A 26,615-nucleotide genomic window follows, 5' to 3' on the forward strand; every position below is an offset into this window, starting at 1 on the left:
CTCAATTGCAAACTTGCATGGGATCTGTAAATATAAATATTAAATTATGAGTTTAGCCAAGGAGAAAGCACTGAGCTAAATAGGGAAAAAGACAGGATCCTTTCTGGCTAGCCATGATTGGCTGAGATAATGGAGGGGTTGACCATGCTGATGGTTGGCCATAAGCATTTTTTGTCATAAGCCCCATTTGGGATGGGCCGTCACATTTGTACTACTAACCAATATCTGGTTAGCATTCTCGTACAAAATGGCTGCAGTGCCAACTTGCTCAGCTTGGTGGCTGGCACTTTCTCAAAGATGTAGAAAGAGACACATACCAAATAAACCACTCACCTGGTTTAGACAAGGGCATGACCCTTGGGAACTGCCTCCTAGAAGGTCGAAGGGGACTGAAATAGAAGTGTGAACTTTTAAAATGGTCTACTTTAGCAAGACAGTGAAACGGGATCATTTGAAGAAGAAGAGGGAAAGTCCAGTTTTCTCACCTGATGAGGTCTTTGCAGAGGGGTGGGAATGGCTGCTTCTGGTAATGGCCAAACACCTCAAAGACGATGGGCTGGGTCTTGATGTACTCCACAAACGACTTGGTAACCTCTACCGTGATCTAATAGATAATCAAAAGCGAGGTAGGCTATCAATAAAGTCCCTTAACAAGGCCAGCGACAATAGGATGAATACAAGGCAATACAACAACAATCTGTAATTCATGATTCATTCATGGTAATATCATAGAAATAATATGAATAATAATAATAATGAATAGCAATGTTATTTCTGGTCAGTGCTTACATTCTGTACATGGTAGAATCCCAGCGGAGGTCCTCTGCCGGTGTTCTTGAGTGGCTCAGTGGAGAAAGCCTCATCATGTCGGTGGATGAAGCTGGAAGTAGGGAAACCACATTCAATCAATATGCGTACATATTCACTATACATATATATTAAAACTACGACACTGTTACATTACTACTATGTACTATTGACTACTCTCAATATGCCGCACTGATTATGATCACATTTGGTGGACACTTGTCTTGCACCATCAGACGAGTCTACTTTAGGAATAACACTAACCATAAGAATTTTGTTTGTTTAAACCAAGAGAGGATGGAGTCGTTTCTGGATGAAGAAAAGAGAGAAGTGAAAGGTCTTGAAAGACAAGGCTTTTGCATTTACATTTGAGTCATTTAGCAGATGCTCTTATTCAGAGAGAATTACAGTAGAAATTACGGGAAGGTGCTTGGCTTATGGGGCACAGACAGAATTTTCACAGAGTCAGCTCAGGGATGTTAGACAGCAACCTTTCAGTTACTGGCACAATGCTCTAAACCACTAGGCTACCTGCCGCCCTTTTCCATAGCATAGCTTTAAAATAGTTAGCGTGTTAGATGTCTTCTAAAATGTAGATTCCTGCCTAAATAAAAATCGTTGTAAATTGCTGAGGAGACAAACTCAAGTACATAGTCAAAATATGATGAAAATAGGAAATAAAGTTGAGGAATTGAAATGACTCATTTGCTTTCTACACATAACAATCAAATTATAAATGACTAACTATAAGATTTCTCCTTCCTTATAACTGTCAAATAGATATGATCATATTTAGTGACAGTACAAAATTGCCACCATTTCATAGACTCTGCCTCCCTGCACCTAAACAAGCCATCCTGGATTGTTTTCCCACATCCTCATTACTCTGGCAGTGACATGTGTTACTGTTGCTGTCATGTCTACAGCGCTATCACCTCTCTTGCTTTGCTAGCCTTTTGGTTGGCATAGCAGTGAGCAAGACTCTCGCTTATCGAGCTCTTCCGAGTGTCCATCGGCGGCTTGGTGCTTGGTCAAGTGACTGCCGCAGGGATTTCTGCTCTAACAATTCTATGGATGTAACTGGCACATTCAACACTGGACGTGGCTCTAATCGGGTACTTCTCCATTGAACTGTATCAATTCCAATAGTGTCGCTATAAAGCCCCCCTTTCCCTCTGGTCTCACCGTTATTAAAGGATTGTGCGTCGGGTTGGCTGTTCTCAGAGGGGCTCATCACAGAAAATGCAATTGATGTCATGTGTTTGACTGAAACCTGGCAACAAACCTTATGAATGTTTGTCTTTTAACCTCGCGATCAGACCTCAAAATGGCTATAACTCAGGTACACAATCTGACCTCATTTGAATGCCTAGCGTTCAAACTAGCGCTCCTCATTTTGATATCCAGGCCTCCCATATTCTCCCTTTTCTTCCACTCAAGACTTAAGGCGCTAACATCTTCCTGCTCCATGTGCTGCTTGGGGACTTAAACGTTCATGTACACTCCAGCATGTGAATTTTACAACCTATGTCAAAGGCTACAACCTGGACCTGGTGTGCTACACTGGCCATAGATCCCTCCGACATGTGTGGCCTGAACCTCACCATTTCTGACCACGTGGCCACCCTATTTCATCTTTCCAACCCCCCTGATTGAACTGATTCAGTCCCATGAGAACCCTGACGCTCACCACAAGGCCAAGTCTACCCACTACTCTAACATCAATAAAGGTCATAACCCGAGAGCTCCCTTCTCCATGATCTATAAGCTACTACTGTCACGTAACGACTGTAGGTTGCCAACTCCAGTCCCTCTTTGAGTCCCTTCAAATCAGGCGTTTTAGGCTCAGTCCTAGGGCCACTCCTTTTCATCATCTATATCGTACCCTTCCGGCCAAATACTCCGTCAACACAGTCTGGAATTCCACTGTTACGCTGATGACACACAAATCTATGTTCCCTCCAAACCCACTTGTCAACTGTCTAAAATAAATAAAAACATGGATAAGCTCGACTTCCTGAAGTTCAACGGCGATAAGACAGAAGCTATGTTGGTGGTACCCAGATCTCTCCTGAAGAAGGTTGAGGAGTTTGACCTTAACGTCGACGGCTGCTCTATCTGTCCTACCTCTCAAGGGAATAATCTGGGGGTCATCCTCGATTCCACACTTTGATGCCCACATTAAAACCATCACAAAATCTGCCTTCTTCCATCTCAAGAACATAGGCAGTCTCAGCACCTCACTTACCGACTCAGTTGCTGAAACCCTTATACATGCCTTCATTACCTCACGCCTGGACTATTGCAATGGACTCCCTGACAGCTCCCTCAACAAACTTCAGTATATCTAGAACTCAGCTATAAGACTCCTCACCCGCACCAAACCCAGGGAGCACATCACACCCACACTTCTCCACCTCCACTGGCTTCCAATTAAATTCCTTCTCCTCACCTACAAATCCATGCATGACTTGGCTCCCTTCCATCTTTCCAACATGCAACACATCTACACCCCCATCCGCAGCCTTCGATCCTCTGTCTCTGGCCTACTGGTCACCCCCCTCTCTCCAGACTACGCTCCATGGGGGATTGTGCCTTCAGCAATGCCACCCCCACTCTCTGGAACTTTCTCACCCCTGAACTCCTAGTGCGTTTTAAACCTTGGTCTAGCTGTTTTTTTGTCTTTTTAATCTTCTTATCGTGTAAGGGATGCAGAGGTTGTTGAAGTTAGCCTCTCAATTTGAACTGCCTTGATGACTTTGTCGCTGTTGTTGCTGTTATTTTTTTTGTCCATTTTTTGGGTGTCATGCGCCTTGCTTTTAGTATTGTCATGTTTATGTATTAGCAATTTTTTCTTACTCTGTAAGGGTCCTTGGGTATTTTGAAAGATGCAAATCAAATGTATTATTAGTATTATTATAGAAGTGACGACAGACTGTTCTGCCATGTGACGCAGAGACGTTCTAACTTCAGCTTTTCGTCAGGCTGTGATCAAGAGAAAGTGGCCTTGTTTCAGTTCTATTCTTCAGTTCTATTTTTTTCATGTTGGGCGGTTTAAACCCCAGTGTGAACATCATAGAGAGATTAAACTCACATCAATGGACATCAATGGAATAGTATGGGTGTTGGGTTTCAGGGAACCCCACGAGGGGTTGCAACATACTGATCTGGGTAGGCCAAAACACGCAAGACATCGCTGCCTGTGCTCTCAAGGTCGTACTGCCTTGGTTAGCGACCGGACTCACACATACGCCTATGGAGTTGAATGGTACGACATTAAATGTTTTGTTTCTAAACAGTCCACAGACACATTTACAAGGTAAAAACATATTCAGAACTAGTCCAATACCCATGGTACTCCCTGAATTCAGGGAGTTTACATTCTTAAAGTACCTGAACCACTGGCACTTGCAGATGTTCCTAAGGAGAGATTTTAGAAACAAATGCCTCTTTATGCATCATCATCATCATTCAAAACACTTTTCCTCACTGACATCTTGTCAAGTCTATCTAAAACCTCCAAAACTGTCCTGGTCAAAGCTAAAATACAACAAAATGAAAGGGCTTGAATGAATGGGAGGCACTTACTTGAACTGGCAGAAGATGTCAGCATACTCAGCGGAAATGCTGGAGGCCTGCAGCACTGTGACCCTGAAGGTGAAGGTGGAGCCTATGTGGAGGTGGGACAGGGCCTTCTCCAGGGGCAGTTCCAGACCCAGACCACCCTTCAGTGGGCTCCTGGGGACCTCTGGTGTGGCTGTGATGGGGGACAAGTCTGTGGTCATGGTAAGTACACATGATAAAGACAGGAAATGCCTGCAGTCCTGCACACGGTATGACGGGGAGACACAGTGCTTTACTCCTGCACCATGACTTACACAAATTATAAGTACATGACCTTTCAGTTAAGTCTTCCCCTACGAAACACATTTGTGCTGTTCATATCTACCACCACAATTATGTCATCGAAAAACAACATGATTGGTAGGATCTCCTTACCTGCACAGGTGTTGTTGTTGACCTCGTCAGGGTCAGCTCCTATATCAGAGTTCTGTCCCTCCCCTTCCACGAAGCGTAGCTCTTCATGAGAGGTGTTAGAATGGGACATGCCGCCAGAACACGACTCTGTCTGGAACTGACCAGCCAAACACATGGCCTTTTAAATAATGACACAGCATTTTCATAATCTAGATACTGAATGCAGACAGCGATTTGGCAAGTATTCAAGTTCATGTATAATTTCTTACTGATTCTACCTTCTCAAACTGTTGGTCCTCAAAGGATATCTTGGCGGTTCCTGACTGCCTTACGCCAGAACCATAGTCAGGGGCTTCTTCATCAGCTGGGGAGAGACAATAAAAATGTTGTAATCTCATCCGTTTTGAAGGCCATTTTTATCAAACAGCAATTCACTAATCTCTCAGCACCCACTTGGGTGTCCTTTACAAAACACTAAACAATTGTGTCTAATACTGTATGTTAACTTCTTTGGGAACAGGGGGCAGTATTGAGTAGCTTGGATGAATAAAGTGCCCAGAGTAAACTGCCTGCTACTCAGGCCCAGAAGCTAGAATATGCATATAATTAGTAGATTTGGATAGAAAACACACTAGTTTTCAGAACTGTTATAATAATGTCTGTGAGTATAACAGAACTCATATGGCAGGCAAAAACCTGAGAAAAATCCAACCAGGATGTGGGAAATCTGAGGTTTGTAGTTTTTTAAAGTGATTGCCTATCCAATATACTGTGTCTATGGGGTCAGATTGCACTTCCTAAGGCTTCCACTAGATGTCAACAGTCTTTAGAATGTTGTTTCAGGCTTCTACTGTGAAAGGGGAGCGAATAAGAACTGTTTGAACCAGGGGTCTGGCTGAAAGCCTTGAGTTGTTTATCGCTCGCGGCCGTGAGCACGAGCTCCGTTCCCTTTCCTTTCTAAAGACAAAGGAATTGTCCGGTTGGAATATTATTGAAGATTTATGATAAAAACATCCTAAAGATTGATTCTATACATCGTTTGACATGTTTCTACAAACTGTAATGGAACTTTTTTGACTTTTCGTCTGGACTTGTGCATTTGGAATAGTGAACTAAACGCGCAAACAAAAAGGAGGTATTTGGACATAAAGATTAACTTTATCGAACAAAACAAACATTTATTGTGGAACTGGGATTCCTGGGAGTGCATTCCGATGAAGATCATCAAAGGTAAGTGAATATTTATAACACTATTTCTGACTTTTGTTGACTCCACAACATGGCGGGTATCTGTATGGCTTGTTTTGGTGGCTGAGCGCTGTACTCAGATTATCGCATGGTGTGCTTTCACCGTAAAGCTTTTTTGAAATCTGACAAAGCAGTTGCATTAAGGAAAAGTTTATCTATAATCCTATGCATAACAATTGTATCTTTCATCAAAGTTTATGATGAGTATTTCTGTAAATTGATGTGGCTCTCTGCAAAATCACCCCCAAAAGAAACATTACTGAACATAACGCGCCAATGTAAACTGAGATTTTTGGATATAAATATGAACTTTATCGAACAAAACATACATGTATTGTGTAACATGAAGTCCTATGAGTGCCATCTGATGAAGATCATCAAAGGTTAGTGATTAATTTTATCTCTATTTCTGCTTTTTGTGACTCCTCTCTTTGGCTGGAAAATGGCTTTTTTTGTGACTAGGCGCTGACCTAACATAATCGTATGGTATGCTTTTGCCGTAAAGCCTTTTTGAAATCAGACACTGTGGCTGGATTAACAAGAAGTTTATCTTTAAAATGGTGTATAATACTTGTATGTTTGAGGAATTTTAATTATGAGATTTCTGTTGTTTTGAATTTGGTGCCCTGCAATTTCACTGGCTGTTGTCAAGGTGGGACGCTAGCGTCCCACATATCCCAGAGAGGTTAACACAATTTATCGCACAATAAAAGGATATAGACATGACAATATGGCACAGTAGCTGGTACCTGAGATGGCCTGCACTGCCACCCTGAGGAAGCCCTTCACCTCTCCCTTCTCACTGACGATGGCCACGCGGTGCACGAGCGGCACGGGGTACAGCAGGTTACTCAGGTACACAAAGGCTCTGCGGACGGGGGAGGAATAGAGGGGGAGAAAGGAATAGAGGAGGAGAGGGGAATAGAGGAGGAGAGGGGAATAGAGGGGGAGAGAGCGATAGCGGGGGAGAGACGGATAGAGGGGGAGAGAAGGATAGAGAGGGAGAGAGGAATAGAGGGGGAGAGAGGGATAGAGGGGGAGAGAGGGATAGAGATAGAGAGGAGGAGCGGTATCAGACACAGGGCAATCATTTCAGAGCAGAGGACCGTCGTAGAATGTTGAGGTAATCTCTAGTGGGGCAAGATTATTGACCCTGGCCCTGTTCAAATATTTATCATGTGCATCCTCCGATAAGTGTATTGTATTGTATCTGTTTCCATCCTTTTGCTCTTATTAGGAAACCACTGGCTACTTAGTGATTACCTCAAGAAAGTAAGGGAATGACATTTGAAAAGACTAGGAATTGGGACGGTGACTGACCTGCCCACCAGACGGAACCATGGGAAGCGGTCATAGAAGGGGTCTCCTCCGGTCAGGGCCTGGTCACAGTCCTCCACAGTGCTGCTGGGCACCTCCGCCGCACGGTCGTACATCTCCCTCATCAGGTCCAGCCTCTGTCTATAGGGGGCAGCACAGACAACGCACACGATCAGGACAGAGCACATCATAGCAACAGACACTGTAAAGTTGACGCAGACTGGGTAAGTCCATATAGGCCTACATACCAGGGCCTCGCGTGTACAGAGACACATATCATAACGTAAAGCCATAGATAAATAACCGGAACAAATGCTCAGAGACAGAAACGCACTCACACAGTCTAATGTCAAGGTCCTCACAAGTATAGTAATACTGTACAAACACACACACAATTCCCGCACACACATACCGGAGTTTCTCCAAGGTCCAGTAGTGTGTAGCGCCGTTCTTCTGGTCCTGGACCTCCACAGCTACGATGGTGCTGGGGAAGGGCCGTTTCTCCCGCTCCATGGCCACGCTGGGGGGCAGCAGGTCCGGGGGCAACGGGGAGTACAGTGTGTCTGTCAGCAGCACAAACTGGAACTGGACCTGTAAAGGAGAGGACCCTTTTAGCATTTTAGCATGTGAGCAGGTTAGCGACAAAAATCGCTGTTGTCAATTCAAATCTCATTTCGCGGACTCATCGAACCGTTTCACAATAGAGCCGATCTGATTCAGTGACTTTGCCGGGGCACTGTTTCGCAATACCAGTCTTTGCTGACTCATTGAATCGATTCATAGTTTTCTAAGAATAGACTCATTCGATGTACACTCATTTGGTAGATTGACTGAACTGATTAATAACGCAGTTTCATTTGACTGATACCTCACAGTTTCACCACTAAATCCTTGTTCTACTTTATAGATTGTATTTAATGACAGTGTACCTTCTTCTTAAGCTCCACACTGATGGCGTTGGCTTCCTTGAGGAAGATGGCGTTGCCCCACAGCAGGTCCCTGAGGGAGGTGAACTGGTAGAAACGCCACTTACGGAACGCCCAGGATGCAAGCTCCATCTCACGCTGTGTCCACGGAACTATGGGAAAAACTTAAAACATTCCATAATTAAGGAAATACTCCATTCTCTGGCCTTACCTCAGAAATAGATATTTTATTTCAAAATCATTGTAAACATTTGATAAAGGTTGTTCTAGATGGGTAACTGTCAATCAATGTCTCACCTTCCTCCTCAGGCTCCTCCTCTTCGTCTGGGGACTCCAGGTAACGGGAGTTTCTGTCCACCTGTTTCTGCAGGGCCTCCAGTTTACTCTCATAGTCCTGGGAGAGACCCCGGTACAGACACATCAAATCACATGACAGAATAACGGCTACATACACTCACTGGCCAGTTAAAAAATTGTCAAAGACTCCAGCCACCCTAGTCATAGATTGTTCTCTCTGCTACCGCACGGCAAGCGGTACTGGAGCGCCAAGCCTAGGTCCAAGAGGCTTCTAAACAGCGTCTACCCCCAAGCCATAAGACTCCTGAACATCTAAGCAAATGGCTACCCAGACTATTTGCATTGCCCCCTGACTCTGTACCGGTACCACCCTGTATATAGTCTCGCTATTATTATTTTACTGCTGCTCTTTAATTGCTTGTTACTTTTATCTCTTTTTATATATATATATATATAGTATTTATTTTGATTAGATTTTTTTATTTAACTGCATTGTTGGTTAGGGGCTGGTGAGTAAGCATTTCACTGTAAGGTCTACACAAATTTGATTTGATTTGATTGGGTACACCACCCCGTTCACGAAAAAGGTTCTCTCCCACAGACAGAGTCACGTGGCCATTGCTCGCTATATAAAGCAGGCAGACCGGCATCGAGGTATTCAGTTACTCTTCGATTGAACGTTAGAAGGGGCAAAACTAATGATCTAAGCGACTTTGAGCGTAATATGATCGTCGGTGCCAGGCGCGCCGGTTCCAGTATCTCAGAAACGGCCGGCCTCCTGGGCTTTTCACACACGACAGTGTCTAGAGTTTACTGAGAATAGTGAGACAAAAGACATCCAGTCCAGTGGCAGTCCTAACAACAGTGGTGTGCAGAACCGCATCTCGGAACGCACAACTCGTCGGTCCTTGTCACGGATGGGCTATTGCAGCAGACGACCACACCGGGTTCCACTCCTATCAGCTACAAACAAGAAGAAGCGGCTCCAGTGGGCACGTGATCGCCAACACTGGACAACTGAGGAGTGGAACAACATCGCCTGGTTCGAGGAATCCCGGTTCCTGTTGCCTCATGCTGATGGCAGAGTCAGGATTTGGTGGAAGCAGCATGAGTCCATGGTCCCATCCTGCCTGGTATCAATGGTACAGGCTGGCGGCAGTGGTGTAGGAAACGTTTTCCTGGCAAATGTTAGGTCCCTTGATACCAATTGAGCAACGTTTGAACGCCACACCTTGTATAATCCATGCCCCGAAAAATTCAAGATGTTCTGGAGGCAAAGGAGGGGTCTGACCGGTACTAGATGGGTGTACCTAATAAACTGGTCACTGAGTGTCTCCATATACAAGTAACTGCCAAAATAAAGGAAACACCCAATAAAGTGTCTTAATAGGGCGCTGGGCCACCACGAGCAGCTAGAACAGCTTCAATGCGCCTTGGGCATAGATTCTACAAGTGTCTAGAACTCTATTGGAGGGATGTGACACCATTCTTCCATCATTTGGTGTTTTGTTGCTAGTGGTGGAAAACTCTGTCTCAGATGCCAATCCAGAATCTCCCATTAGTGTTCATTTGGGTTGAGATCTGGTGACTGAGACAAACACCCTTTAAACCCCCTACTTATGCTCATTTGAGACCCCTCTTTCAAAGTCACTGAGATGTCGTCTTCTAGCCATGGTAGAGGAAAATAATGGGCAACTGGGCATTTTTATACATGACTCTAAGCATGGGATGATAACTGCTTAATTAACTCAGGAGCCACACCTGTGTGGAAGCACTTGCTTTCAATATACTTTGTGTCCCTCATTTACTCAAGTGTTTCCTTTATTTACGCAGTTACCTGTATTTATAAAAACAAAAGATAAGCTTTTTAAGGGGTATCTCTTAGTGGCCTGTCTTACCAGTCGCTGTTGTTCCAGAAGGTTACTGGCCTCCTCTCGTTCTCGGCGGTATTGATCTTCTAACTCTTGAAGCCTGCAAACAAAATTATAGCAAATCATTTTCAAGCAAAGTCATACAAAGTCATACAAGAGGATGATGTGTTATTCCAGCTGGTGCTTTGCCAAAGGCAGTCCATCGATTATCGTACCTTGACTCCATCTCCTGCTTCATGTCGATGCCCTGTTTCTCCAGCAGCTCTCTCTGGGCGAAGGCCCAGTCCACGGGCTCCACGGGGGTCTCAGCGCAGGGGGTCCTCTCCCGCTCCTGCCGCGCCTGCTCCGGGTCATTGAAGCGGAACACGTGGCTCTTCCCCATGATAATGCGATTTCCTGAGGTCAGGAGTCAGGTCAATCTCATTACACCTCAGTCATTTCATCAATGTCATAAACCTATTACAGTTTTTTTTTACAATCTCTTACACACTAAAAGCGATACTTGAGGCACACAGTGAAACCGTTAACTCACGTACCTAATCTTCAGACCAAGTCTGCAAAACTGCAAGCACATTATCGGCTTTAAACTCAGTTTGCAATTGTAAAACACACTTTTTGCAAAACACTAAATACAGTTCTCTACATTAGACACATCATTCAAAACTAACAGGTCTTCAAAATGCCACACTCATTTACCGATTACCTACGTCCAGTGCTCACGTGTGAAAACACTTATAGCTAATTTCTTCACTTATAAATCAGAGCTTGAGCACTATACATAGGCTTCAGGTTGTCTTTCTTGGTTTGGACAACAAAGGAGGCCAATTTTGGAGAGTTAGAGGAAGAGGAGTGAGAGGAAGACGAGGACAAGGAGGATGATGAAAACAATGTTTTGAGAAAGAAATACATTTGATTTTTTTTCCCCCTTTACATTTCTGTTTATAGTGTGAATATATACTGAATATGCATACATACTCTATATATTTGTGCACATACGTGTACGTGTGAGTGCTATGACAAACTGCCGTGGACTCCACTGAACATGCAAAAGACACAAGATGGTAGTGTTTTCCATTTGTCACATCCGTGTGTAGTTGGCGTGTATAAGAGCTAATCATTTGATGGTTTGTGTGTAGAGTTGTGATGCAAAAACACCACTTTGAGAAGAGTTAAAATCATTTTGAATAAAGTGTTTGGTTTTGCAAGAGATGTGTGACGTTTTGCATGTTGTGCGTGTGTGTTTTGGGGTTTTGTGTGTAGAGACGAGGAGCCATAGTCTCAGAAATCATCTGTAAGCAATTGTCAAAAACTGTAATGATTTTAACCTTGGACTGTTCAAGTGTGAATCATCTATGGTGATTCTTTGTGTATTTATGATGTTGTATATGGAAGCAGATTCATGCCAAGACAAATACAAAATATTTAATTAAAATCAGTGTAGTGTTTCTCAGTATGTTTTGTGTCTGTTGTATATCTTTTCCCGTACTTAGTGGAAGATGCTGAGGGGTTTAAGCCTTACCTGAACGAAGCAGAGTAGGCGTGGTCACCAGTTTCCCGTTGACGTAGATCTCCGCCCCCTCGCAGGGCTCCAGGATGACGTTCCCTGTGTCATCATCATCAACAGACAAGAACCACCGGGGATGGTGAACATTTGGCCATTCTACAATGCCTCCCTTTCTTACACTACATCAGGGCTGCCCAATTCCAGTCCTGGAGGGCCAAAACACTTTGAGTTTTCATCCTCTCCTTCTAATCAGGGACTAATTCAGACCTGTCACACCAGGTGAGTGCAATTAACTACCGCGTAGAAACAAAAAAACAGAAGTGTTTTGGCCCTCCAGGACCAGGAATTGGGCAGCCCTGATGTACATGTACTGAATGGATCATTTGCTTGCCCTCAATGAGCTGTGATCTCCAAAGACTGCGTAGGCAAAGGCAAGAGGGTAAAAGGCAACTGGTCGGCTAACTATTGTCTTTTTCTGCTGTGATTACATAAGGGATAGTCAACGAGGGGCTATGCGTTCTTTGGAAAATAATGAATGACGTGGAAGGCGTGTTCCACGAAGCGCTAGCGGAATGGAACTGACCTTCCACGGTGTTACACTATTTTCCAGAGAACGCACAGAGGCCCAAGTTGATTATCCCTTTTGTACCATGGTTATAATTTAACACATTTGCCCTAGAAATGTGTTCATTTGCCGGAAGAAACATGTTCAACATTCACGGAAGTAGCTAGCAAGTTTACTAGATAGCTAAAGTAGTTGCCATGCTAACCATTTTACATTGGTAACCAGTTTAGAAAAGCAATAAGGCACGACGGGGGTGTGTTATATGGCGTTGCGTCGTGCCTAAGAACAGCCCTTAGCCGTGGTATATTGGCCATATATCACACCCCCCTCATGCCTTATTGCTTTTATAAACTGGTTACCAACGTAATTAGAGCAGTACAAATAAATGTTTTGTCATACCCATGGTATACGGTTTGATAAACCACGGCTGTCAGCCTATCAGCATTCAGGGCTCGAACCACCCAGTTTATAATTTACTATAAATATAGCCTCACTAGTCCAAGTCTCTTTAGTCCATAACCCAGTCTCAATAGTCCCAGTCTCTACAGACCCTATAACCTCTGGTGCACGCAAGCAAAATCTGCTAGATTCTTTTCATAGAACTAGAACTACTAGAAACTATCATGGTTCGTCCACAGTTGGTCAGTTCAGTCTCACCTTCTCCCCCGGAGCCTGTGGTGCTACTGAAGGTGCAGTGCTCGTCTTGGATAAAATGGCCACTGAGCACGATGTCCTGGCGACTTTTGGCGTCTTCACGTCCAACCCTGAGGGAAAAATGCATAGGATATTGAGTAGATTGATTTGCTTTACATAGATGTCTTTCTTGTAAGAACACTGTTTCACTCTTCAAATTCTGAAGGAACTATCGTTGCCCACTTCACATGACCATTTTGTCCTTGATAATCCAGGTAGTCAACTTAAACAGCTGTCTCCTTACTCCAAATCCATCTGTACTGTACTACAGGACTGGAGGCCACTTCAATACAAAAGAGGTACACATTTCCTGCAGATTAAGGAGTAGTTCTCACTTGGTGGTCCCATCTTTGATGTAGTAGAGTAGGCACTCAGACATCAGTGGGTCCTCATTCAGGTTTACCAGGTGAGGGGTCTAAAAGGAAGACAAGAACATTGTGACTTTGCTTCCACATATGTTGACATTTTGTGTTGAAATATTGTTGACAGGGGTTGTTGTAGCATGATGGAAATGGATATCATGTACAGAGGATCGTGGGTACTGTAGTACATCTCACTACAGTTGCCATAAGGGGTGTACTGGGGTTCTGACCTTCTTGGGGGAGAACACGCCCACGGTGCCTCCATCTTCTCTCATGGCCACACCCATCTCAGCCAGTAGGGCCTCCCTACAGATAGCAGAGAACCACAGTTATTTGAGACAGATGGATTCAGATAAGGATAATGGTTAAAGGTTAAATCCGTCTGACACACCTCTGCATCCGGATATCTTCAGTACGGCGCAGCTTCTCCTCCCATGTCTCATTGAGCTCAGCAATGATTTTCTCTGTTTCCTACAGGGAAAAGAACGACAAATGTCTAAGTTGGCATGGTACATACACGCCATAACATTATGGTTGGCCTCCATGACCCTTACCATCTCTCTCTATCTCTAACCTCCTGGTTCCCCTCCCTGATCTCTTTCTCCATCTGTCCCCAGCTGTCTAACTATCCCTCTATCTCTCCACTGCCCTTCCTCTCCTCCTCTCGCTCTCCTTCCCACCCTGTCTCTTTCTCCTTCCATCTCACTCACTCACTCACTCACTCACTCACTCACTCACTCACTCACTCACTCACTCACTCACTCACTCACTCACTCACTCACTCACTCACTCACTCACTCACTCACTCACTCACTCACCACCTAAGTTCACCCTCCCTTCCTCCTCCCTACCTTGAGTCTCTCTATGGCCTCCTCGGAGGCAGGGCTGAAGATGCGGTCATGCAGGTTTGCCATGGAGCCCGCACGGCTGGACAGGGCGGAGAGAGAGGGGGAAGGGCTCATCCCAGTCATGGCATTGGTCACTGTGGATAGATCACCCGTTTGATTGACAGCCTGGCGATTATTGACAAAGTTCTTGTAATCGCACAAGTCTGCCAGAAGAAGAGCGGGAGTGTGTGGGGGAGAGAAGGAAAGAGAGGGAGCAAACAGCAGGAAGGTGAGGAGGAGGAGACATTGGGGGCGGAGAGAAAAACGCAGAGAAGTGGACATAAGGAAGAAAGGGAAAACAAGGGAGGAGTAAAAACAGAAGAAGAGAGCTCAAAAAAAATGTATCGTAGAAGCAGAGACAGGTGCTTACCAAAGGCATTGCAGAGAGAGCGAGAAAAGAGCAACTTACACTGATGGATATGCAAAGCATACGAGAAGTTAGAGAGCAAACGCTTTTCTCTGCCAGTCATATGCAAAATACATACAGTAACAAGCTAAAAACAAGCAATGTCATATGATATATAGGGCAGCCAATCTAGAATAAATGTAGTTTAGTTCTTACTTGCAGCATAATCTCCAGGCTGAAAGGCTGTGAAAGTATTATTCAATTAAAATCAATGCAATTCCCAAAAACTAAATTTATCCCGCAAGCGACAATTATGCAGGGCAAGCAGTGTGAATTAGAAGTAAGGCAGCAGAGCTCTAGAGCCCTAGCCAGAGCCCACATTAAGAACCCTGGCATATCAAAGACCCTCTACAGAAGCAGAGCGTCCAATCAGATAGCTACACACCCAGAGAACCAGAGTGTAACACAGGCTGCATCCCAACAGTCTAAAATGCCCCCCCCCCCATCTTCATCTACACTGATCTGAAAGGACTGGAAAGGGGAAAGTCTATTCTCTTAGAGGAGTATACCATCTTGCTTTCACCGATCCCATGTTTGCAGATCAGTGCAGAGGAAGAAAAAGGAGATGAGGAGAAGATGCCATGTTAGACTTTTGAGACGCATTCCAGTCCCCAAGAGGTGGACAGTAAAAATCTGAGTTTCTTTTCTTCAGTGTGTACTGGATTTATGGATTTTTAGATGGGTTTTGGGTTGGAGTCCTTCCATATCGCTCTGGGGTGTTATAGGATTTTAGTATGGTAGAGGTTTAGCTTTATTTTCAGTTAGCTGCAAAGCGGGGGGGGTTGCTAGAATATACACACTTTTCAAACCAGCTATCACAGGATCGGGACATCGATACGCTGAGAGGAAAGAGGAGAGAGAAGAGTGTGTGAGACACTCACACACACATCTGTATGGCTCTCATCCTGTGTGTGTGTGTGTGTGTGTATGTGTGTGTGTGTGTGTGTGTGTGTGTGTGTGTGTGTGTGTGTGTGTGTGTGTGTGTGTGTGTGTGTGTGTGTGTGTGTGTGTGTGTGTGTGTGTGTGTGTGTAGGTAGGTACTCACTGTCTATGATGTCTCCCAGGCCCTGGGCGTAGAGGAGGTCCTTGAGTCGGCACACCTCCTCCTTCAGCTCACGCACCAGACGGTTGTTGGGGTCCTCGTTGATGACGGCGTTACAGCGGATCTGTTTGGCGCGGTCAGCATACCTGGGAAGGGTCAAAACCATTAAAAGGCAGGTTCACCCCAAAATATGTCCACTGTTTATATGATGGGAGAAACATCGTCATTGACAGGGACAACATAGGACCGTTCAAGGTATCATTATTTGCAGTTCCTGGATTACTTCCTGGTTTAGTCTCTCAATGCATAAAAATGAGGGTTCCTCAAGGGTTCTTTGGGAAGGGTGATGGTTCTATGTGGACCCATAATGACTCAAAGAACACTTTGAGCTCTTCAATTGTTCTTTGCAGTTCACAAAAGGGTCCTTTGCTCTTTTAGTGATAGTTAAAATGTAGGGGAGGAGGCTCGGCCTGGTTTGCTCACAGCTCTTTTTGTGTAACCGTGAGTGAGAGTGTCATTCCTGTTTATCTAATGTGTTGTGTTATGCTATTTTATATAACTACGGCCAGTGACGGTGTCGTGTGAAAGACTCACATATGGCCTGGTGCCAGTTGAGAACAGTTGACTAAATCAATCAGTGGTTCTCAATTATCTCCTCAGGGACCCCCAGCTCTTCCAGCGATATCTCAACTTGTCTATTAACACTTACAGAATTTTAAATATAATATGGCTGACCACATTGAGAAAGGTTCTTTACAACCATTCTCCATAAAGGTGTCTTCAGAAAGTACAGCATTCATACCCCTAGACTTATTCAACATTTTGTTGTTTTACAGCCTGAATTAAAAATGGATCAAATAGAAGCACCTTTGGCAGTGATTACAGCTGTGAGTCTTTCTGGGTAAGTCTCTAAGAGCTTCCCACACCTGAATTGTACAGCAATTGCCAATTGTTATTTTCAAAATTCTTCAAGCTCTGTCAAATTGGTTGTTGATCATTGCTAGACAACCATTTTCAGGTCTTGCAATAGATTTTCAAACAGATGTAACTCGGCCACTCAGGAGCATTCACTGTCTTCTTGTTAAGCAACTCCAGTGTAGATTTGGCCTTGTGTTTTAGATTATTTGCTGAAAGGTGAATTAATCTCCCAATGTCTGGTGAAAAGCAGAATGAACCAGGTTTTCCTCTAGGATTTTGCCTGTGCTTAGCTCCATTCTGTTTCTTTTTTATCCTGAAAAACTCCCAAGTCCCGTTACAAGCATACTCATAACATGATGCAGCCACCACTATGCTTGAAAATATGGAGCGTGGTATTCAGTAATGTGTTGTATTAGATTTGCCCCAAACATAACACTTTGTATTGAGGACAAAAAGTTCATAGCTTTGCCACATTTGTGTCAGTATTTCTTTACTGCCTTGTTGCAAACGGCATGCATGTTTTGGAATATTTTTATTCTGTACAGATTTCCTTCTTTTCACTCTGTCAATTAGGTTAGTACTGTGGAGTAACGACAATGTTGTTGATCCATCCTCAATTTCTCCTATCACAGCCATTAAACCCTAACTGCTTTGAAGTCATCATTGGCCTCATGGTGAAATCACTGAGCGGTTTCCTTCCTCTCCTGCAACTGAGTTAGGAAGGACACCTGTATCTTTGTAGTGACAGGGTGTATTGATACACCATCCAAAGTGTAATTAATAACTTCACCATGCTCAAAGGAATATTCAATGTTTATGCTTCTTTGTGAGGCCTTGGAAAACCTCCCTGGTCTTTATCTGTCCTCGTGCTCCTAGATCTTAGTGCTGCTTTTGATACCATCGATCACCACATTCTTTTGGAGAGATTGGAAACCCAAATTGGTCTACACGGACAAGTTCTGGCCTGGTTTAGATCTTATCTGTCGGAAATATAGCAGTTTGTCTCTGTGGATGGTTTGCCCTCTGATAAATCAACTGTAAATGTTGGTGTTCCTCAAGGCTCCGTTTTAGGACCACTATTGTTTTCACTATATATTTTACCTCTTGGTGATGTCATTCGGAAACATAATGTTAACTTTCACTGCTATGCGGATGACACACAGCTGTACATTTCGATGAAACATGGTGAAGCCCCAAAATTGCCCTGCCTGGAAGCCTGTGTTTCTGACATAAGGAAGTGGATGGCGGCAAATGTTCTACTTTTAAACTCGGACAAAACAGAGATGCTTGTTCTAGGTCCCAAGAAACAAAGAGATCTTCTGTTGAATCTGACAATTAATCTAGATGGTTGTACAGTCGTCTCAAATAAAACTGTGAAGGACCTCGGCGTTACTCTGGACCCTGATCTCTCTTTGGATGAACAAATCAAGACTGTTTCAAGGACAGATTTTTTCCATCTACGTAACATTGCAAAAATCTGAAACTTTCTGTCCAAAAAATGATGCAGAAAAATGTATCCATGCTTTTGTCACTTCTAGGTTAGACTACTGCAATGCTCTACTTTCCGGCAACCCGGATAAAGCACTAAATAAACTTCAGTTAGTGCTAAACACGGCTGCTAGAATCTTGACTAGAACCAAAGAATGTGATCATATTACTCCAGTGCTAGCCTCTCTACACTGGCTTCCTGTTAAGGCAAGGGCTGATTTCAAGGTTTTACTGCTAACCTACAAAGCATTACATGGGCTTGCTCCTACCTATATTTCTGATTTGGTCCTGCCGTACATACCATACGTACGCTACGGTCACAAGACGCAGGCCTCCTTACTGTCCCTAGAATTTCTAAGCAAGTTGGAGGCAGGGCTTTCTCCTATAGAGCTCCATTTTTATGGAATGGTCTGCCTACCCATGTGAGAGACGCAGACTCGGTCTCAACCTTTAAGTCTTTATTGAAGACTCATCTCTTCAGTAGGTCCTATGATTGATTGTAGTCTGGCCCAGGAGTGTGAAGGTGAACGGAAAGGCACTGGAGCAACGAACCGCCCTTGCTGTCTCTGCCTGGCCGGTTCCCCTCTCTCCACTGGGATTCTCTGCCTCTAACCCTATTACAGGGGCTGAGTCACTGGTTTACTGGTGCTCTTCCCTGCCGTCCCTAGGAGGGGTGCGTCACTTAAGTGGGTTGAGTCACTGACGTGATCTTCCTGTCCGGGTTGGCCCCCAGAAAGGAACTGCTGGTCCAGTTTCAGCTGTTCTGCCTGTGGCTATGGAACCCTGACCTGTTCACCGGATGTCCTACCTGTCCCAGACCTGCTGTTTTCAACTCTCTAGAGACAGCAGGAGCGGTAGAGATACTCTCAATGATCGGCTATGAAAAGCCAACTGACATTTACTCCTGAGATGCTGACCTGTGCAACCTCGACAACCACTGTGATTATTATTATTTGACCCTGCTGGTCATCTATGAACATTTGAACATCTTGGCCATGTTCTGTTATAATCTCCACCCGGCACAGCCAGAAGAGAACTGCCCACTCCTCATAGCCTGGTTCCTCTCTAGGTTTCTTCCTAGGCTCTGGCCTTTCTAGGGAGTTTTTCCTAGCCACCGTGCTTCTACACCTGCATTGCTTGCTGTTTGGGGTTTAAGGCTGGGTTTCAACCAGCTGGTTGAGTTGCCCATTAAGAGTAAACTAGTTTTGTATCGGAATTTGCATAGACTTTTTAAAACATCCAAAAATGATACATGTATTTACATGATGTATGCTTAATTTACTTATAATGGAAGATATGCCTAGTTAAATGAGGACTTAAATCAATTATTAATAAAATAGGATACATTTGTGTGTCAAAATATGAATATTGCAATGCATGTAAATGAATGTGTTTACAGTTTATATGCTTAGAATACCAGTAAAATTATTGAATGATATTGTGAAACATATAGAAGATAACAGGCAGACATCGAATCGTGATATGAATTTCAAAGGATTGTTGTATTTGCACAGACAAAGAAAGTCCCATAACAATATGTCTCCATTGTCCATTATCACTAGCTTTGACTGAATAGCATTTCCTTTAACGGGCAACTCAACCGCCTGGTAGAGCATAGAGTTCCTAAATTAGTAACAACAACACATTTGTAATCGAATCATTCTTAAATTACGTTTCAGAGGTCAACAACATTTTGCAACGTTGTAATTGTCCATTTTATACACAATTAGTTCATAATTAATTATAATAATTGGTAAATGAGGTTAGGTTTTGCTCACGTTCACTTGCTGGTTTTCAACCATCTTTGAATGCATGTTTAAAAAAAATATGGGAGTCCAATAACGATAACCGCATGATCAATTTACTAAATTACATTGGATGAGGTGATAAAATATGCCAAACAAAAATTCATATGCTTAATTTCATTTAAAATTGGTTGTCAAAATTCGCTCCACCGCCCAGTTGAGCTGCCTGTTAAAGGGTTAATGGTTCTTTATAGAACCTTAGGAAATGATTATTTTTAGCACCACACAGGTTCTATTTAGAACGTGATGAGCATGGTTCTTTATTGATCCTTCAAACAAGGATTCTATCAAGCACCAAAAAGAACCTCTGTCTTGTACTATTTAGAACCACTTTTGTGTGTAGCCATTACACTTGTGTACATTACTTTATAAGGAGGCAGGTGGTTGGAACTGAAACTGCTCCTCACAGTGGATGACAGTGATACTGAAGTACTGTAGGGTCACAGAATAACTATGGATTTGAAGGTTTTTTTAACCGGAGAATTTGACCTCAGAGCTGGGTTGTTACCTGAGGGTGCTCAGGGTCTCGTCATAGTTGATGTCAGCAGGGCTGAGGGCTGCCACCATGGCGGTGCGAGAGTTACCTCCTAATGGACAGAAAGGGGCAAAGAGGTTAATAGGGGATGAGGGCGAGAGGAGGAAGGATTATTTAAAGGGCATCTGCAGAGGAATTAAACAAAAGAGTAAACAGTGATAAGGATGCTACATCTTATGTTTATTGATGTTTTGGGGTTTTGTTTGCTGCAGCCCCCTGCTAAAATAATGGGGGGGCGGGCATTGGTTGCCCATCTTTTTCCCTGGAAAAAACCAAACAGGTCTTTGAAAACCAGTGGGATTTGAGTTGTAAGCTGCTTGGTTGGATATGGGCATCTAATATGTTTATAGACGTGTGAATTGTTCACCCTGGAAATGATGGAAAAGTTGAATAAAAGCTTTGAATCATCATCTGCAGGGGAATTAAACAAAATAGCAAACAGCGATAAGGATGCTACAATTGGTGTAGGTGGCTGGTTCTGGGCTAGTAGGTGGAAAGTACGTACCCAGGTTCTCTCTAAGAAGCCAGGTCAGCACTGAGTCTCTATAGGGGATGTGGCTCTCCACCTTCTTCTTCTTCTTGTTCTGTTAACAGTTCATTTTAACAATTAGGACAAGGATACTGCCTCAATAAAAGTGCATTTACCTGTGTGGAAATATAAGAATAAACGCTTGTGAATCATCTACTTCCCAATCTCTTAATACCATTTCCCCAAATATTTTCTGAAAACAAAAATGGAAGAAGTCATTGAAATTGTGTACCTTATTTGGTGCTGAGTCCTAGAAAAATAAGAAATTGACAGAACTTAATTAATTGGCAGTCTTACCAAAATTGCTTCAATGACCAAACAGACGAAGAGTTGTGTACTGAAAAGTACAGACTCTCACCACTTCAGCTAAAGCAGAGATGACTTTCCCCAGTGTGGTCAGAGATTTATTGATATTTGCTCCTTCCTGAAAAGGAACAGATGGGGCATACTTAATCAAACGAAAAGCCTTGCGTGCAACACAAAAAACTACACACGCCACAATCTTGAGAAACAGAACCTAGAGGCTTTGTAAAGTTCATAGACATGTCAACTTGAAATGTTAACTCGAAACGGAGGAATTCATTCATTGATATCACTGGGGGGGTCGGATTCAGCCCATAAAGTTGACCCAAAAATACCCTCTCACCTTCAGCCTGGTTCCTTTGGCTCCTGTAGAGTCTGCTCTCTCACTCCCAGCCAGATCCACCAGGCTGATCTTGCTCACCTGCAACAAGAAACTCTCTGTTATCATTTGTTTTAGAATGAATCTGCTTTGATACTCTGTATCACAGTGGGAAATGCCCAGATTCCAAATGCACAGTGGTAGCCCCAAGAAACTCTCTTTGAGGACTTATCTGTAATGAGTACTGTTATCATGAACGATAACACAGTGAATGTCCAGATAGCATCGCAATAGACCTCAATCATAGAGTTATAAACCATGCATAGGTCAAAGTGTTACAAAACCCTAGTGTGAGGCATCTTGAAGGATCTTAATTTGAGACAGTTTGCTACAGCAGGAAAATAATCCTGCAGCAAGAGGAAATGTGAGTTATTATGTGGATTATAATTAATGGACATTTTTTGTAGAGGTTGATACATTTTTCTTTAGGGCGAATCAAGTCCGAATTTTTGGGGTGGAAATTACAAACGTTAGAAGCCCTTTTAAACCTTGAATGCACTACAAATGTGCATTTCCTGCAATGCAGGACATTTCACAGCAACAAGAGTGATCAAATTAAGATCCTACATCTGTAGGGGTTTATAACTCTATGGCCTCAACCTATTGCAGTAGCTTGAGTATGAGGTTGAACCTGGTTATTAAGTCTGCGCAGTACCTTCTCAGATGTGTTTTCTGAATCCATGTCGTGTTTCTTCTGAGTGAAGATGATGTTGAAGACAGCATGAGAGCGGCTGCTGGTCTCGTTCATGTTGGTGGCTGCCACCGTCCTGAAGGAAGAAAGAATTGAACCTTATGACATCAATCCATCCCTCATCCATCTATTTATTCATCCATCCACCTATTCATCCATCTATCCAGTCCATCCACCCCCCACATCCACCGACCCACCCACCCACCCATCATCCATCCATCCATTCTAAGTCCCATTTACCTGGCCTTGTTGCCAGACTCCATGAGGTCCTGGATGTCGTTGTAGGAGGTAACGGCCAGTTTGGACAGGTCCTCCACGTACGGCCCCATCAGTGGGTGCTCTCTCACACGCAGGTTCCCCTTGTTCTTCGGGTTCAGCAGGTCACGCACACGCTCACAGTAGATCTCCATGTAGCTCACCTGTGGAGGTTGTCAATATTCTATAGAAGTGCCAATCAAGAGAACTAAGTGCCTATTAAATGTCTATTGAGCAGCACCACCTTGGGGCAGATAAGACACTCTTATCTGAACTCTTATCATATGCACAGCAAAATTAATGGTGTGCATTTAACTCGGAAATGTACACTAAAACGATGTTGGAGGCGGCTTATGGTAGAGAAATTAACATAAAATTATCTGGCAACAGCTCTGTTGGACATTCCTGCAGTCAGCATGCCAATTGAGACATCTGTGGCATTGTGTTGTATGACAAAACTGCACATTTTAGAGAGTGGCCTTTTATTGTCCCCAGCACAAGGTACACCTGTGTAACGATCATGCTGTTTAATCAGCTTCTTGATATGCCACACCTGTCAGGTGGATGGATTATCTTGGCAAAGGAGAAATGCTCACTAACAGGGATGTAAACAAATTTGTGCATACAATATGGGATCTTTTCTGGGATCTTTGATTTGAGCTCATGAAAAATGGGACAAACACTTTTATCATTCAGTATGTATCACCCAGGAGGTAAAAGCCCTAACCCACTGATAAGCAGTAGGCCTGTCCTGTATAGAAGCTCATTCTCAAACCACTAGAGGGAGCACTCACCTCCACGGAGTAGGACAAGCTGTTTTCCTTATTGCTGTCACTTATCTTGGTGAAGAGGTCCTCACACAACTGGCAGACAGAGAACATGGAGGAGCATTGTTAGACTCGCATATGAACCAGGGTTGGGGTCAATTCCATTTCAATTCCATCCAATTAAGGAAGTACATTGAAATTCCAATTCCAATTATCTTCAACGCTTTTCAATTAGGAAAATGTGGAATTGGAATTTGTTTTAGTTTCAGAATAGACTGGAACTGATATGAACACAGCACATGTATTATCAATAAAAGGCTTTGATGTTTTTGGCATAAAACTAAATGGGTTTCCAAAGATCCAGTATCTGACATGATGAAGTAAATTTACATTATATGATGTTTAACTACATTTTGTCGTTCATTCATCTATCCATCCATATATCCACCCATCCACCCTTCCTCCCATCCACCCTTCAATCAATCCACCCTTCCATCCATCCATCCATCCATCCACCCTTCCCCCCATCCATCCACCCTTCCACCCATTAACCCATCCACACTTCTACCCATCACCCACCCACCCATCCATCCATCCATCAACCCACCCTTCCATCCACCCTTCCATCCACCCACCCATCCATCAGTCCATCCATCCACCCTTCCACCCATCCATCCAGATTACCAGTGGGATGATGCCTTGCTGATCCTTCTGGTCCTGCTTGCCCATCATGGTGTAGCTCTTCCCAGATCCAGTCTGGCCATAGGCAAAGATACAAACATTGTATCCCTCAAAGGCATGCAGCAACATCTCCTCCCCAATGTCCTTGTACACCTGCTTCTGGGAATGATAGTTGATGTCCTCCGGCTGCAGAGAGAAAGACAGAGTTTGAGTATGAATACACGGTTAGTTAGCTATTACGGAGTGAATATAGAGCTCATGGCTTGCATGGTCTTGAAACGCATGATATTCAAGTCTTTCAGGTGTATGTGGTGAAACTCACTGTTGTGTGTGACCAGTAAGAGTAGTCGAAGTTATAGCTCTTGTTCTCCTTCGGCTGTTTGGGGTTTATGATTGCTAAAAGCACAGACAACAAGTAAACAAAAGTTAGAGAAGTGCCCAGACCAAGCCCATAAACTAGCAGAAAGTAAGCTATGGTGAAACACTGTGTAGTCCTTGGCTATGGCAGACCAAATGTAAATAGCAAGTAGAAAGAGTATTTGGCTGGCTACATAGATATCGTTAGTGGAAAATGCATTGTCATCATTTTTGGGATAATTGTAGACCTGGTGGAATCTGAAATTAGGCCAGGCGTTTGGGGAAAGCTGAGCAAGTGCCTCTCTGTGAAGGCTTGAATGGCCAAGGCACAAAAGTTGAGCATGCTCCTGGTAGCAGCTACTGTCTGTGGTCCATATACACTGAGTGTACAAAACATTAGGAACACCTTCCTAATATTGAGTTGCACCCCTTTTGCCCTCAGAACAGCCTCAATTAGTCAGAGCATGGACTCTACAAGGTGTAGCAAGCGTTCCACAAGGATGCTGGCCCAGGTTGACTCCAATGCTTCCCCCCGTTGTGTTAAGTTGACTGGATGTCCTTTGGGTGGTGGACCATTCTTGATACACACGGGAAACTGTTGATCGTGAGAAAAAAAACAGCAGCATTGCAGTTCTTGACACAAACCGGTGCGCCTGGCACCTACTACCATACCCTGTTCAAAGACACTTAAATCTTTTGTCTTGCCCATTCACCCTCTGAATGGCACACATATACAATACATGTCTCAATTGTATCAAGGCTTAAAAATCCTTCTTTAACCCGTCTCCCCCCCGTTCATCTACACTGATTGAAGAAGGGATCCTAGCTTTCACCTGGATTCACCTGGTCAGTCTCTGTCTATGTGCCTACACTGAGTGTTTTTGTACACTAAGTGTAGGTACTGCAGTGATGCAGTGATGCAGTAGACCCAGTCTATTGCAGTGATGGTGTTCCTCTGATTAATACAGAAGCATCATCAGTGGTGACTGACCTATGATGATGTCACTTATGCACTTCAATAGACTGGGTTTGGGGGTTATATATTGTATATCAGTTATTCATAGGGACATGTAATCAGCCAAATTGGAAGTCTTTGTTGTGTGGAACAGACTAATGTGGTTCAGTCCTCCTGAGACAGTTGCATCCAAGAGAGAGGGTAGGACAACTTGGCTAAATAAAAATATTCTAAAGTGGCTTCCTTTCCTATTTTCTATTTCCTCATCCTTGTTCGCTTGACTGGAAAGGTGAAATTGAAGAGGATGGTTGACATTGCTATTGGCCATCCTCCCTATTACTTTCACCAATCCAGTACTTTCACATCAGTCAGGAAGAGGAAAGGAAGCCATTTTTGAGTATTCCGAATCTGTGCCATGCTAAAGACTGTGGGAATGAGGTCATCATCAGACCGTTGACAGGAACAAAGAAGCAGAATATGAACACACACACACACACACACACACACACACACACACACACACACACACACACACACACACACACACACACACACACACACACACACACACACACACACACACACATCATCTGACCTAGCGTCTCAGCTGAGACAGAAACAACAAGGCCTTTTGGACCCTCTGGGTCACGTGATGAGGGATGAGAAGCTCTAGAGGTCACCCCCACAAACACATACACACAGAGACAGGCTCTCAGTTCCCATTGGAGCCTTTGTCTCATGTGTTGCACGCCTCACTACCCACCATCCAGTTGCTTTCAAGCATGTGTTTTCCGAGCACCAAGCAGAAGACGGCAGAAGTGCAATGTTTCAGTGATTCTCTACAGTAGAGATGATCGGAATCCACCATGAAGGGTCTATGTTGTGAAGTGATGAATTTATTAAAATAAGCTTGAGATGGTGTTAGATCGAATGTATAACACCTCCAAAACCATTTAAAATGTCATATGAGGCTGTCTCCTAAAAGCCCAATCTAAAGCAGACCATATTAGTAAATATTTAATCAAACTACATTCATTATTGATGAGGAC

General features: G+C 43.7%; 1 protein-coding gene across 35 annotated transcripts in view; it reads right to left on the minus strand.

Annotated features, from left to right (window-relative positions):
• The window catches only part of LOC106568769 (kinesin-like protein KIF1A), a 63,773-nt gene that overhangs the window by 26,797 nt on the left and 10,361 nt on the right, over positions 1-26,615 (minus strand). For 4 of the 35 annotated variants that reach the window (XM_014139416.2, XM_014139418.2, XM_014139407.2 and 1 more), the window contains exons 3-35: positions 24,577-24,650; positions 24,258-24,440; positions 23,601-23,669; positions 22,792-22,970; positions 22,516-22,627; positions 21,825-21,902; positions 21,537-21,602; positions 21,411-21,428; positions 21,155-21,233; positions 20,623-20,701; positions 15,907-16,049; positions 15,662-15,700; positions 15,018-15,044; positions 14,420-14,619; positions 13,960-14,039; positions 13,799-13,874; positions 13,542-13,621; positions 13,171-13,277; positions 11,964-12,062; positions 10,660-10,840; positions 10,472-10,544; positions 8,574-8,670; positions 8,280-8,440; positions 7,763-7,941; positions 7,354-7,491; positions 6,783-6,901; positions 5,064-5,149; positions 4,807-4,963; positions 4,396-4,582; positions 1,072-1,116; positions 790-880; positions 486-604; positions 334-407 (exon numbers count right to left, since the gene is read on the minus strand). In XM_014139416.2, coding sequence (XP_013994891.1) covers positions 334-407; positions 486-604; positions 790-880; positions 1,072-1,116; positions 4,396-4,582; positions 4,807-4,963; positions 5,064-5,149; positions 6,783-6,901; positions 7,354-7,491; positions 7,763-7,941; positions 8,280-8,440; positions 8,574-8,670; positions 10,472-10,544; positions 10,660-10,840; positions 11,964-12,062; positions 13,171-13,277; positions 13,542-13,621; positions 13,799-13,874; positions 13,960-14,039; positions 14,420-14,619; positions 15,018-15,044; positions 15,662-15,700; positions 15,907-16,049; positions 20,623-20,701; positions 21,155-21,233; positions 21,411-21,428; positions 21,537-21,602; positions 21,825-21,902; positions 22,516-22,627; positions 22,792-22,970; positions 23,601-23,669; positions 24,258-24,440; positions 24,577-24,650 — 3,495 coding nt within the window. Of the gene's footprint in view, positions 1-333; positions 408-485; positions 605-789; positions 881-1,071; positions 1,117-4,395; positions 4,583-4,806; positions 4,964-5,054; positions 5,150-6,782; positions 6,902-7,353; positions 7,492-7,762; positions 7,942-8,279; positions 8,441-8,573; positions 8,671-10,471; positions 10,545-10,659; positions 10,841-11,963; positions 12,063-13,170; positions 13,278-13,541; positions 13,622-13,798; positions 13,875-13,959; positions 14,040-14,419; positions 14,620-15,017; positions 15,045-15,661; positions 15,701-15,906; positions 16,050-20,622; positions 20,702-21,154; positions 21,234-21,410; positions 21,429-21,536; positions 21,603-21,824; positions 21,903-22,515; positions 22,628-22,791; positions 22,971-23,600; positions 23,670-24,257; positions 24,441-24,576; positions 24,651-26,615 lie in introns of all 35 variants that reach the window. The other 31 variants (XM_014139425.2, XM_045693860.1, XM_014139435.2 and 28 more) reach the window with 29 other exon arrangements.

This window comes from Salmo salar, chromosome ssa14, assembly GCF_905237065.1.
Source record: "Salmo salar chromosome ssa14, Ssal_v3.1, whole genome shotgun sequence".
NCBI classification, from domain to species: domain Eukaryota; kingdom Metazoa; phylum Chordata; class Actinopteri; order Salmoniformes; family Salmonidae; genus Salmo; species Salmo salar.